The following is a 14,003-nucleotide window of genomic DNA, read 5'->3' as shown; positions in this document are numbered from 1 at the left end:
ATGACAGTAACAAGATGTGATCTCTATTCCTGATGTCCCTGGCAACTTCCAGCCCTTTCTTAGACACTGAACCTGGAAGGAAAGCTGCATTTACACTGCAAGATAATGGGTTCATGATTGTTCATTGGGGGAAATGATCGTTTGCGCAGCTCAAAAAATCATCGGAGGTGTATCGTCCAGTGTAAACAGGACTCGCGCTATCGAGAACTATGGCAGCCTATACAGGCAGTGATCTATTACAGGTCACTTAGTGCACATTGCTTACTTAGGTCTGCCTGTGTAAATAGGCATTTATTGACCTCCGATCAGTAAGGGTAAATGATCGGCATTCGTATCGGGCCATCGGTTGCTCCGTGTAAACAGACTCTAAAACTTTTCATGCTATTCAGTGAACTTAAATGAGTTCTCACCCCAAGTATTTCACCTAGAATGTGGTGCTTGCTATCACTTGAAGATTCTGGGCTTTATTATGATGATGATCAATGATCATAAGATCCAGTCCTTCTATTTTAGCCCACACAAGCATTCCATTTATGACGCCTTATATTTTGTCCTTGCCAATTATAATAGTAAATATTCAGTTCAGCCATTTCTGATATATCTAGGTTTTTACACTGTTATACATGCTAGGTGACGTCCATTATTGACAGCTATTAGTGCCCCAAGGTTTTGCCACCCACAGAACCTGAATTTCCTTTGATTTGTACTGTTATGAAATACACCATGACAATGTTTTAATGTGTCATCCAGGTTTTATGAAAGTCAACGCCTTTAGATTCTGTAATGGTTGACATAACTGTGTAAGTAAGATGTCTCAGAAATTGTAGAAAAGCCATTAGGAAACTTATGGTCAGAATGATATAAAATAGAAAAAAATTTATATATATATATTTTATAGATCCCCGGCAGTTACAGTTCCACCACTTCTCCTGGATGGTCTCTGTACTTCCTACACATGTCAACTACTAGCAGCAGTCACAAGTACTGACAACAACTTTAGATTCTGCAATGGTTGCCATAACTCTCAGAAACTGTAGAAAAGGTCCTAGGAAACTTATACTCAGAATGGTGTAAAAAAAATAAAAAGATAAATAAAAAATTGTAACTATAAATATCCATTTGTCTGTAGCACTGGCTGCAGTGGTTTCCGAATGAAGCAGGAAGCTCAGAAACCGATGGGACATTGGCAGTGGATTGATAAGGTGAGCATTACTTCTTTTATCAGTTTTCACCATTCTGAAAGTTTTTTTTAAATTAAGTAAATGCTGAATATCACTATACAAGAAGACATCTCATGGTAAGCGTACATATAAGAGGAGGGCCATTGTGCAAGAACAATATATGGGCCCTTACACGTCCAATATTTCATGAGCTCATAATAATGCACAATTACACCAGCTCAGGAGGTTGATGTGGGCCCTTTTATCTCTTTGGCCCCTGTACGACTGCCCAGGTTGCACCGATGGTATGCCCACCCCTAAGCCCATGCAACTGCTCTATAACCTTAGAGAAGGAGTATTCCAACTCAGACTGGCTATATCCTTTTCTTATGTTGTGTGAGCCTCACCAAACAAGCAAGGAGGATAAGGTTAGTCAGTAAGGCTATCCTTCTTTAAAAATAAACTAGAAAGGATTGGGCGGTTGATTAACTGGATCATAGTTGTCCTGTCTTAGGTTCATGAGTGGGGGTGTAACGGTCGCGGTCGTAGAGGTCATGACCGGACCTATGAGGGTGGAGGGCCCGCCGACACCAGCGCAAACTTCAATTGCACTTGCATCCTTTGACGCACATTCAGCTGGAGTGTATTACGGCGCAGAGACTCACCGGGTCCGTACTCTGCAGTACACGCTGCCGGCCAATAAGAGGACAGCAGCTGACGACGGCGTGCAAGTGACACGGGTGGTATGGCAGTGACGTCATGCACTCCTGTTTCATGCACGTTGAAGTCAGTTGACAGCTTTAGAAGAAGACGCCGCGCAGTGGGGGAGCGGAGGGAAGGTGAGTAGAATCATTTATTTTCTTTCTATGTATTGAAGAAAAGCGGCAAAATGGGGGACATATACCAGGATGGGCGACATATACCAAGATGGGCCCAGGATGGAGGACATATATACTAGGGGATATATATATACCATAATGGGGTTCAGGATAAGGGACATCTATACCAAGATGGGGGATATATATATACCAGGATGGGGCCAGGATGAGGGACATATATACAAGGATTGGGAACATATATACCAGGATGTGCCCAGGATGGGGGACATTTATGTACCAGTATGGGGAACATATATACCAGGATGTGCCCAGGATGTGGAACATACAGTATATAATAGGATAGGGCCCAGGATAGGAAACATATATACCAGGATGGAGGACATATATATATATATATATATATATATATATATATATATATACACAGTACAGACCAAAAGTTTGGACATACCTTCTCAGTTAGAGATTTTTCTGTATTTTCATGACTATGAAAATTGTACATTCACACTGAAGGCATCAAAACTATGAATTAACACATGTGGAATTTACTTAACAAAAAAGTGTGAAACAACTGAAAATATGTCTTATATTCTAGGTTCTTCAAAGTAGCCACCTTTTGCTTTGATGACTGCTTTGCACACTCTTGGCATTCTCTTGATGAGCTTCAAGAGGTAGTCATGAAAATACAGAAAAATCTTTAACTGAGAAGGTGTGTCCAAACTTTTGGTCTGTACTGTGAATATATATATATATATATATATATATATATATATATATATATATATATATGCCAGGATGAGGGACATATATACCAGGATGGGGAACATATATACTAAGATGGGCCCAGGATGTGGGAGATATATATCAGGAAAGAGCCTAATATGGAGGACATTATTACATAATGGGGACAACTCGTATATCCTTATAGGATTTAGAATGCTACAAAGGTGCATATATCTGACCAACATGCGAGGACGGGGGTGGGCCCAGGCCCAAATTTTGCACTGGGGGCCATAGGACTCTAGTTATGTCACTGATCATGAGGTTGGTGGAGCTTAAGTATGTAAGGGGGTATCATCCTCCAGATACAATCTGAATAATTTGCATATATATACAAACATAAGTAATACTCTTCCTTTCGTCCGGGGTGTTCATGTATCACCATCAAGTCCTTACTTAAACATTAGAATATGTTCATTTGTTGGTGGGTTCTGTTCCTAAACATAATGGTGTTCATTTGAGGAGGTGTATGTTAAGTGTATCCTGGTATATAGAGGGAACCACAGCACATATGGATCAGTGAATTAAGACTGGTCATGGATTCCTAAAAATACTAAAATATGTTCTTATGCAAGCCTACAGTCTCTGTTTGCCTCAGTAACTGATCCCAAAAGGGAAAGTTTAGACACAGAAAGGTAAAACTAAAGAAAAAACAACCTGAATGTGGTGCAACCAGTAGTTTTGGAGCATAGCTATCACTATGTGCGGACTCTGCTTGGTAGTGGGTAGCCCCCCCTGTGACCCTCAGAGGTGCACACAGAATGTGATCGACAGTTCATATTGATCTTTAAACTTTCCTATTATTCCCAGATATCATTAGCTAGATTAGCAAGCTTTTGTCTTACAGAAACCAGTGGAACTTAGGGCTGCAACAGAGAATTTAGCATACTTTGATAACGACATAAACAAGACTTTTTTTGGTTAAGAGATCAGAATGAGTACCTGGTGATATCAGTACAGCCGCAGAAAACAAGGCAATTTCCTCCTCCGTCAGCTGAAGTGAACATAAACTCTTTGCAAAGTCAAAAGCTTCATTCACTAAATCATCGGAACCTGCAGACCAAGGAAAGCAGAGTGAGAACTAGATGCTGATCACTAGATGCCGAACACTAGATGCTGATCACTAGATGCTGATCACTAGATGCCGAACACTAGATGCTAATCACTAGATGCTGATCACTAGATGCCGATCACTAGATGCTGATCACTAGATGCTGATCACTAGATGCCGATCACTAGATGCCGATCACTAGATGCTGAACACTAGATGCCGATCACTAGATGCTGATCACTAGATGCTGAACACTAGATGCCGAACACTAGATGCTGATCACTAGATGCCGAACACTAGATGCTGATCACTAGATGCCGATCACTAGATGCTGATCACTAGATGCCGATCACTAGATGCCGATCACTAGATGCTGAACACTAGATGCCGATCACTAGATGCTGATCACTAGATGCTGAACACTAGATGCCGAACACTAGATGCTGATCACTAGATGCTGATCACTAGATGCCGAACACTAGATGCTAATCACTAGATGCTGATCACTAGATGCTGAACACTAGATGCCGATCACTAGATGCTGAACACTAGATGCCGATCACTAGATGCTGAACACTAGATGCTGATCACTAGATGCCGAACACTAGATGCTGATCACTAGATGCTGATCACTAGATGCCGATCACTAGATGCTAATCACTAGATGCTGATCACTAGATTCTGAACACTAGATGCCGATCACTAGATGCCGATCACTAGATGCTGAACACTAGATGCCGATCACTAGATGCTGAACACTAGATGCTGATCACTAGATGCCGAACACTAGATGCTGATCACTAGATGCTGATCACTAAATGCCGATCACTAGATGCTGATCACTAGATGCTGATCACTAGATGCTGATCACTAGATGCTGAACACTAGATGCCGATCACTAGATGCCGATCACTAGATGCTGAACACTAGATGCCGATCACTAGATGCCGATCACTAGATGCTGAACACTAGATGCCGATCACTAGATGCCGATCACTAGATGCCGATCACTAGATGCTGATCACTAGATGCTGATCACTAGATGCCGATCACTAGATGCTGATCATTAGATGCCGATCACTAGATGCTGATCACTAGATGCTGATCACTTGATGCCGATCACTAGATGCCGATCACTAGATGCTGATCACTAGATGCCGAACACTAGATGCTGATCACTAGATGCTGATCACTAAATGCCGATCACTAGATGCTGATCACTAGATGCTGATCACTAGATGCTGATCACTAGATGCTGAACACTAGATGCCGATCACTAGATGCCGATCACTAGATGCCGAACACTAGATGCCGATCACTAGATGCCGATCACTAGATGCTGAACACTAGATGCTGATCACTAGATGCTGATCACTAGATGCTGAACACTAGATGCCGATCACTAGATGCCGATCACTAGATGCCGATCACTAGATGCCGAACACTAGATGCCGATCACTAGATGCCGATCACTAGATGCCGATCACTAGATGCTGATCACTAGATGCTGATCACTAGATGCTGATCACTAGATGCCGATCACTAGATGCTGATCACTAGATGCCGATCACTAGATGCTGATCACTAGATGCTGATCACTAGATGCTGATAACTTGATGCCGATCACTAGATGCCGATCACTAGATGCTGAACACTAGATGCCGATCACTAGATGCTGAACACTAGATGCCGATCACTAGATGCTGATCACTAGATGCTGAACACTAGATGCCGAACACTAGATGCTGATCACTAGATGCTGATCACTAGATGCCGAACACTAGATGCTGATCACTAGATGCTGATCACTAGATGCCGATCACTAGATGCTGATCACTAGATGCTGATCACTAGATGCCGATCACTAGATGCTGAACACTTGATGCTGAACACTAGATGCCGATCACTAGATGCCGATCACTAGATGCTGAACACTAGATGCTGATCACTAGATGCTGATCACTAGATGATGAACACTAGATGTCGATCACTAGATGCTGATCACTAGATGTCGATCACTAGATGCTAATCACTAGATGCTGATCACTAGATGCTGATCACTGTTCAATTCTACGAGGAATGCAGCTTGTAGTTCTGCCAGGGAGACAGGTGCTAGTAGAAAACAGTATTATGGTTAGTTACAATTTCAGATTTTCAATCAACATCATGTGGAGAGATAAAATAAAAAGGCTAGATGTAATTGTCTTTTAAAACCCAGTTTATTTTATGTCTATATTATACTCTTTTAGCAGCGGTAATATTTACTCATGAACACATAGCTCTGTTGAGCAGTGCTTTGATTCCAGTGTAATTGGCTGAATAATTGAAATGATAATTAGTATGATAATAATGCATATAGGAACTGTGAAGGCTTTTCACAATCGCCTAGTGTAGCCCAAAAGTGCACAAGCAGAATTGCACTGATGATTAAAGCCCTGAGGATGACATCTAATAGCTTATAAAAATATGGGGCATAACTGTGTTCTCAAATAATATCAATGATAGTCTGTTATCTGAAATATTTTTTTTTTTTGCAACCTATCATCAGCTTTGCAAAAGTGTTGGCAAGAAAAACATATAAAGAATGACATGTTAATTTAATCTGATCCCCAAATTCAGAGAGGGCAAACTCGGGCACACTTTTAATAATGTGACTAGACATTTGACAAATTTATCAGGATGGTGTCACAAACACATCTGCCCCTGTTCCAGTATTTATTGTTTCTGTGGACTAATCACAGGAAGGATTTGGCCAGCAAATTGGCTCTCACAGTACTTTATTGACATCCCCCGTGACCTGTCACTTGTGCCAACCATGATATAAGTTATGGATACTACCATGGTGCACTTTTTGACTGATTTTCTGTGTTTCACCTGACTGACTTCTTGACCTTTTTCCTAAATAAATCCTGAATTCCCTCTTTGGTTTGATCTTTGTACTGTCTGAATCCTCTCTGCCTTTGATTCTAATTCTTTGACCTGGTTATCTCTGACTGCATCTTTGAATGGATGAAGTTTGTTTTTGGCCATTTCTCTCTGGTTCCAACATGGCTTGTTCTTCCCACAGCTCGCTCCACCAGTCAGCTGCTACTCCATAGACACATCCTAGGGCTTCTGATCCTTCTATAGAGGATAAAGAGAACTTGTCACACGATTCATGCTACCCAAAACGCGGGCAGCATGAATCAGTGCCTGCCAGGAATATTTTTCTCTAAAATGTCAAAGCGTATAGTTAGAATCTCCCAGCACTGCTCCAGGCAATTGACAAGTCTTTCCCCATAGCAACAGCAACAGACCTGCCAATCACCTGAAACGGCACTGGGATCTTCTAACTATATTTTATCTGAATTGACAAGTTCTGATTCATGCTTCGTATAGTTTGGGCAGCTTGAAATGTGTGATAGGTTCCCTTTAAATGGAATCTGTCAGCAGGCTTTTGGTTCCTCATCTGAGAGCAGCATACCATAGGTAAAGAGAAGCTGAATCCAATGATGTGTCACTTAGATTACTGGATGCAGTGGTTCTCACACAAGCAGAGCTTTTAGATTTAGAATGAAGCAAAGCTGAGAAAGCTAACTCCGCCCACACCAGGCTCTCTATAAACAATGCTTATAGACAGTGATGTGCCCATCACAGGAGGAGGCGTTGCTGGACTAGTCCCACAATGTTAATCTCTCAGTGATAAATCCTTCACTGTTAGTATACAACAGCATGCACTGTGATAAGTGACACATCCCTGAATTCTGTGTTTCAGCCTCTATCTCCTGCTGTCTTCAGATTACATAGCAAAAACCTGCTGACAGATTCCCTTTAAAGGATAAAAGCCAGAGAGCCCATGGATTCTGCTAAGCAGTGTGGCTTCCACCTAGCTTGTCCATGGAAGCAAGATTTGAAACTGATAGATTAGGCCAGCCGGTAAACAATGTATATTAAGGTGTGTATGTGAATAAAGTGCAATCATGGCATGTTGAATCATGCTCACTATAGCTTGAAATGTTAAACAAAATGTTGGAAAAGAAGTGTCACATCTGAAACATATTGTATCTTTAGATAACTCTTCTATAATGTAAAAATGTAAAAAATACAACATAAATTGCAATAATTGGAAACAAATAGCATACAGGTAAGATACAAATATTTTCTTTTTTTACAATTTTGCCCATTTATTACTATTAAAGATTCCTGTATTTAGCCCTTCTTTTTTTGGTTATGGTGTAAATATTAAGAAAACATAATGTTACCAATACATAAATATGTGCAAATAACCAGTTACCTAATGACTTGAACATCTGCATCCCTCCATATTTTCCTTCAAAAAGAACAGTGTTGTTTAGTGGATTGAAGGCACGGCACATTCTTACTAGAACTACTTCCAAACAGCCTGGCAAAGGAAAAAACAAAGGTCAGATACATTGGCAATGTAATGGGCACCACACCAGGCATGTCCTTCCCTGGATTGTGCATTCATGTACCTAAAATACAACTTTTCTCCATTTACTTTATGTAGCAATAAGTTATGTTTGTAATTTAAGAACATACTTTGAGTGGCTGAATTATTTTTTAAGGCCTACTGTTACCTATGGAGCAGTGCACATTTTAGTTTTTTTTAATTGATCAGACAGTCTATAACAGAGCTTGAGTTTTAGATTTATGAATTAGCCAAGCATTGTCTGCAAAAGCTGAGTGGGCTGGAGCTCGGTGACCCCTTCACTGAAGAACCCTCCATACGCATACAGCTCTCAGAAATCTTGCATCTCAGTCACATTTCAGAGAATTAGCTGCAGTATCAGACTCAGCCACATGAGCAAGAATTGCTTTGTAAAAGGGGTTGTCTTGACTTCTTTCTTCAGGATGGCACCGCTACTTTGCTTCATCACTTCCTACTACCTCTTTAAATAGTTGTCCACTACTTTCACATTGATGCCCTATCCATAGGATAGAGCATCATTTTTTTGTTCGGCCGGGGTCCCGCATGCGGCACCCCCGCCGATCAGCTGCTATCGGTGCCGGCGGCCACAGGCCAAAAGTGCTTACCTGCGGTGCTTGGCAGTCAATTTGTAGTGGCCGGCGCTTGTAACTGCACATCCGCCTCCTATTCAATTGAATGGGAGGCAGATGTGCAGTACCCTGCTGTGGCCACTACAACTTGACGGCCAAGCACCGCAGGTAAGCACTTTTGGCCTGCGGCCGCCGGGACCGGTAACAGCTGATCGGCGGGGCTGCCATGTGCGGGACCTCAGCCGATCACACAATGATGCCCTATCCTATGAATAGGGCATCAATGTGAAAGTAGTGGACAACTTCTTTAAGGCTGGGGTCACATTAGCATATAGCATCTGATGTGAGAGCATTGGATGTGATATCCTAATGACACTCGGCTCAAACTCTGCTGCGAGCGGGAGCCGTCATGCTACTGTGATCTGATCCTCTCGCATGCGAGAATTGGATTATAGCTGAGAAGAAGGAGAACTTAATCTCTCCACCTTCTCCATTGCCTGTCTCGGCGTATATCAGACTGCACTCAGATGACATCCGAGTGCAGTCTGATGTTTTGCACGCACCCATTGACTTGAATGGGTGCGCACCATGTGAGATACGCTGCCAATCGCAGAAATGCTGAGATTTTTTTTTCACGCCAAATCGGTATGGTATTGGTATTAAAAATTCTCAGATCTGATCTGCCTCATTGAATAACATTGGTCAGAGTGCAATGCAAGATTATCTCGCATTGCACTCCTCCGTATTATATGCCAGTGAGAGCGCGCCCTAAGATTAACAATTCACATCAGTGACTCGGTTGCGCCGTTGGTCTGAACAGTGCGCTTTCCCATGCTGCAAGCAGAGACAGCTTTGGAGGAGAGGCAGAGTGCAGAAACTGGTAGGATAATTCAATCCGGCTAGCTTCAGAGCAGCCTTTGCAAGCTGTATAATAAATAGCTTGCAAGTGCGCGACTTGCCTAGGAAACTGGCCACTTCTGGTTTGCAATGAGCAGGAAACTATAGAACTAACACTTCCTATGTTTTTGAGAATGGAGAGGATTTTTTAACAAGAGGTAAGTTGCAAAGTTGCGTGTTTTTAAAAGTTGCTGGCAATTTTATCAATTTAAGAAGTTGAGACAACCCCTTTAAATATTGCAGTACTTATAAAGAGCATGTATAGGGGAGTCAGGGGAGAATTATCATTCGGCTGACAGCTATTTAATGTGAATAGTGACCTTTAAACCATTGATGGGAAACTAATTTTATAAGGTATATGTATTATCCTTCTCTTGCTACCGTTAATCTATCACTGACAAGAGACCTCTTATCATGCATTTGTATAAATATTCTGCTTTGGAACAAACAAAGCAATATGGAAGCATTATTATTATTATTATTATTAGTATGTATAAAAGCCATGCAATGTCCAGCTACAGCTGCAATAATTCTAAATATGAATTACGGCTACGCGTTGTGCAGTGTGCAATATTAATGTCATATTCAGAAAAACACGACTTATTATTGCTACAAGCTGTTTAATGTTCTCTGGAGATGTGTAGAATACGACCTTTCTCCAAAGAAGCATTTCAGAGGATCAGTCCCTTTTGCCCATGTTGCACACAACATAGCATTTTATGAATCATTTCGACAATTTCATGAAAATTAAGCTTTCTATTACTTAATTGCTTGTCATAGCTAAATATAGGTCTCAGAGATTGTTTCTGTATGTATAGATAATGTTAAATACACATACTTCTGCAGCAAAAGGCAACCACTATGGGGAGCTAAATACAGAAAAATACTAGCATGTCTAACAAATGACCGCTATATAACACAGTCATCGGAAATACAAATGATAAAAAGAGTAAGTGTTAATGGCATCTTCTTACCTGACTTAAGTAGCAATATTTGATCATTCTGGCAAAGTTCCATAAAGCCGGTTATTCTCTTTGCAAACTCCACAACGTACTGTATTGCATGGGTGATCTGGATGGCACACTGTTGCCACAAAGCTTCTCTTGACTGCAATACAAACGGGTATTAATTAGAAGAGTAAAGGAAGATCAGATGGGTCTCTGCTTTAGCTGATACGAATTACTTTGCATTTTTTTTTTCCAATAAATCATTACTGTGATAATAAGTCTCCGAAGATAGTTGGGTCTGTTAGGTGAGAAATGGTATTTCCCCGGATTACATCTAAGAATCTCATTCAGCCAGTCAGTACCCTGCTTCATACTGATACTCTATACTTCCAAAATAAGTCCCAATCCATGGCTGGGTCACTTCAGTGGTGCCCCTGTGAATTGCGTCCAGGCATCTAATACAGTTGACCCTCAGCTGAGCAGTAAACTGTTCCCATGTACATAACCCATGTATACTGGTGTATTTAACACCCCTGTGTTCTTATTGTAAAAAACAGGTTGTTCCATTTCAGAAGATTACTACCCCATAGGCTCAAGAATGCAAAAAAAACTTAGCTCTTACTCACTCTTCTGGGTTCTAGCACCGACTTCTCACTGCTGATCCTGTCTTTGTTGATCGCCTGCAGCGGTGACATCACCTTGCCAGTGCAGCTCTGAGCTCAGCGGCTTGTGTCATCTACATCGGCAGGGACTCTGAGCTCAGTGACATCACTGCTGCAGCCAATCAACATAGACAGGACAGCGGTGAGAGGCAGAGACCCCCATAGTATGAGTAATAGCTCAGTTGTTTTTTTTGAGTCCCTGAACCTATTGGGGAATAATCTTTGAAACGAGGCAAATACTTTAAGGATAAGAGCAGAGGGGTGCAAAACTGTCCAATATGCCTTTAAGCAGAGGTCACATTATGCATGCTATTTTCAGTGAATAGATCCCTGATGGTGGCAGGGATCAATGTGTATAGCGCTGCAGAAGCTATCAGATCTATATGCATAAACAATAGTATATAAAAATATATAAGATTTGTCTGGAGGTTTTCTTTAACTCAGAATCCCAGCTCCGCCAGGATAAGAGCCAGACTTTCTCCCACATGTTTATAAACCTGATTTATTGGACTGTTATAAACGTGAATAAACTGAGGAGATGGATGCTGGTTAATCAAATGTACATAGATACAATGTGACATTCTCAGTGGGTTTTGATTCTGAATATTTCACAGGAAGCCTTATGGGCCTTGATATTTTACAATTGACATAACTGTCAGGAAGAGTGCAATTCACCATGGCAACTTTACTGGTGTCGTGAATTGGGCATATTATAGGAGCCTTGTAGAAAAGCTGGCAATAGACACACTTATGTGTATATATAGAATATACATATATATATATATATATATATATATATATATATATATATATACACTGCCGTTCAAAAGTTTGGGGTCACCCAGACAATTTTGTGTTTTCCATGAAAACTCATACTTTTATTTATCAAATGAGTTGCAAAATGATTAGAAAATATAGTCCAGACATTGACAAGGTTAGAAATAATGATTTTTATTTGAAAGAATAATTTTCTCCTTCAAACTTTGCTTTCGTCAAAGAATGCTCCCTTTACAGCAATTCCAGCATTGCAGACCTTTGGCATTCTAGCTGTTAATTTGCTGAGGTAATCTTGAGAAATTTCCCCCCATGCTTCCTGAAGACCCTCCCACAAGTTGGATTGGCTTGATGGGCACTTTTTGTGTACCATACGGTCAAGCTGCTCCCACAACAGCTCAATGGGGTTGAGATCTGGTGACTGCGCTGGCCACTCCCTTACAGATAGAATACCAGCTGCCTGCTTCTTCCCTAAATGGTTCATGCATAATTTGGAGGTGTGCTTTGGGTCATTGTCCTGTTGTAGGATGAAATTGGCTCCAATCAAGCGCTGTCCACAGGGTATGGCATGGCATTGCAAAATGAAGTGATAGCCTTCCTTATTCAAAATCCCATTTACCTTGTACAACTCTCCCACTTTACCAGCACCAAAGCAACCCCAGACCATCACATTACCTCCACCATGCTTGACAGATGGCATCAGGCACTCTTCCAGCATCTTTTCAGTTCTGCATCTCACAAATGTTCTTCTGTGTGATCCAAACACCTCAAACTTTGATTCGTCTGTCCATAAAACTCTTTTCCAATCTTCCTCTGTCCAATGTCTGTGTTCTTTTGCCCATAATAATCTTTTCCTTTTATTAGCCAGTCTCAGATATGGCTTTTTCTTTGCCACTTTGCCCTGAAGGCCAGCATCCCGGAGTCGCCTCTTCACTGTAGACATTGACACTGGCGTTTTGCGTGTACTATTTAATGAAGCTGCCAGTTGAGGAGATGTGAGGCATTGATTTCTCAAACTAGAGACTCTAATGTACTTGTCTTGTTGCTCAGTTGTGCAGCGGGGCCTCCCACTTCTCTTTCTACTCTGGTTAGAGCCTGTTTGTGCTCTCCTCTGAAGGGAGTAGTACACACTGTTGTAGGAAATCTCCAGTTTCTTGGCAATTTCTCGCATGGAATAGCCTTCATTTCTAAGAACAAGAATAGACTGTCGAGTTTCGCATGAAAGTTCTCTTTTTCTGGCCATTTTGAGAGTTTCATAGAACAAACAAATGTAATGCTCCAGATTCTCAACTAGCTCAAAGGAAGGTCAATTTTATAGCTTCTCAAATCAGCCAAATCGTTTTCAGCTGGACTAACATACTTGTGCAAGGGTTATCTAGGGTTTTCTAAACATCCATTAGTCTTCTTACACAGTTAGCAAACACAATGTACCATTAACACACTGGAGTGGTGGTTGTTGGAAATGGGCCTCTATACACCTATGTAGATATTGCAATAAAAACAAGACGTTTGCAGCTAGAATAGTCATTTACCACATTAACAATGTATAGAGTGTATTTCTGATTCATTTAATGATAGCTTCATTGAAAAAAATGTGCTTTTCTTTCAAAAATAATGACATTTCTAAATGACCCCAAACTTTTGAACTGTAGTATATACAGTACAGACCAAAAGTTTGGACACACCTTCTCGTTTAAAGATTTTTCTGTATTTTCATGACTATGAAAATTGTGCATTCACACTGAAGGCATCAAAACTATGAATTAACACATGTGGAATTATATACTTAACAAAAAAGTGTGAAACAACTGAAAATATGTCTTATATTCTGGGTTCTTCAAAGTAGCCACCTTTTGCTTTGATGACTGCTTTGCACACTATTGGCATTCTCTTGA

At 40.9% G+C, this 14,003-nt stretch overlaps 1 protein-coding gene and 1 long non-coding RNA gene across 2 annotated transcripts in view; one reads left to right on the top strand and one right to left on the bottom strand.

Moving 5' to 3' along the window:
• The window catches only part of RORB (RAR related orphan receptor B), a 279,059-nt gene that overhangs the window by 20,385 nt on the left and 244,671 nt on the right, over positions 1–14,003 (bottom strand). Inside the window, exons 6-8 of the mRNA XM_073670612.1 lie at positions 10,700–10,832; positions 8,104–8,211; positions 3,722–3,832 (exon numbers count right to left, since the gene is read on the bottom strand). Of these exons, the coding sequence (XP_073526713.1) occupies positions 3,722–3,832; positions 8,104–8,211; positions 10,700–10,832 (352 nt within the window). The remainder of the gene's footprint in view (positions 1–3,721; positions 3,833–8,103; positions 8,212–10,699; positions 10,833–14,003) is intronic.
• The window catches only part of LOC141252863 (uncharacterized), an 80,555-nt gene that overhangs the window by 42,919 nt on the left and 23,633 nt on the right, over positions 1–14,003 (top strand). The window contains exon 3 of the long non-coding RNA XR_012314136.1: positions 1,130–1,202. This is a non-coding gene — a long non-coding RNA (uncharacterized lncRNA). The remainder of the gene's footprint in view (positions 1–1,129; positions 1,203–14,003) is intronic.

This window comes from Phyllobates terribilis, unplaced genomic scaffold (assembly GCF_046119375.1).
Source record: "Phyllobates terribilis strain yellow unplaced genomic scaffold, ASM4611937v1 Scaffold_1__5_contigs__length_1240528914, whole genome shotgun sequence".
NCBI lineage: Eukaryota > Metazoa > Chordata > Amphibia > Anura > Dendrobatidae > Phyllobates > Phyllobates terribilis.
The sequence above is the reverse complement of the archived record's forward strand: the minus strand, read 5'-3'. Positions and strand labels throughout refer to the sequence as shown.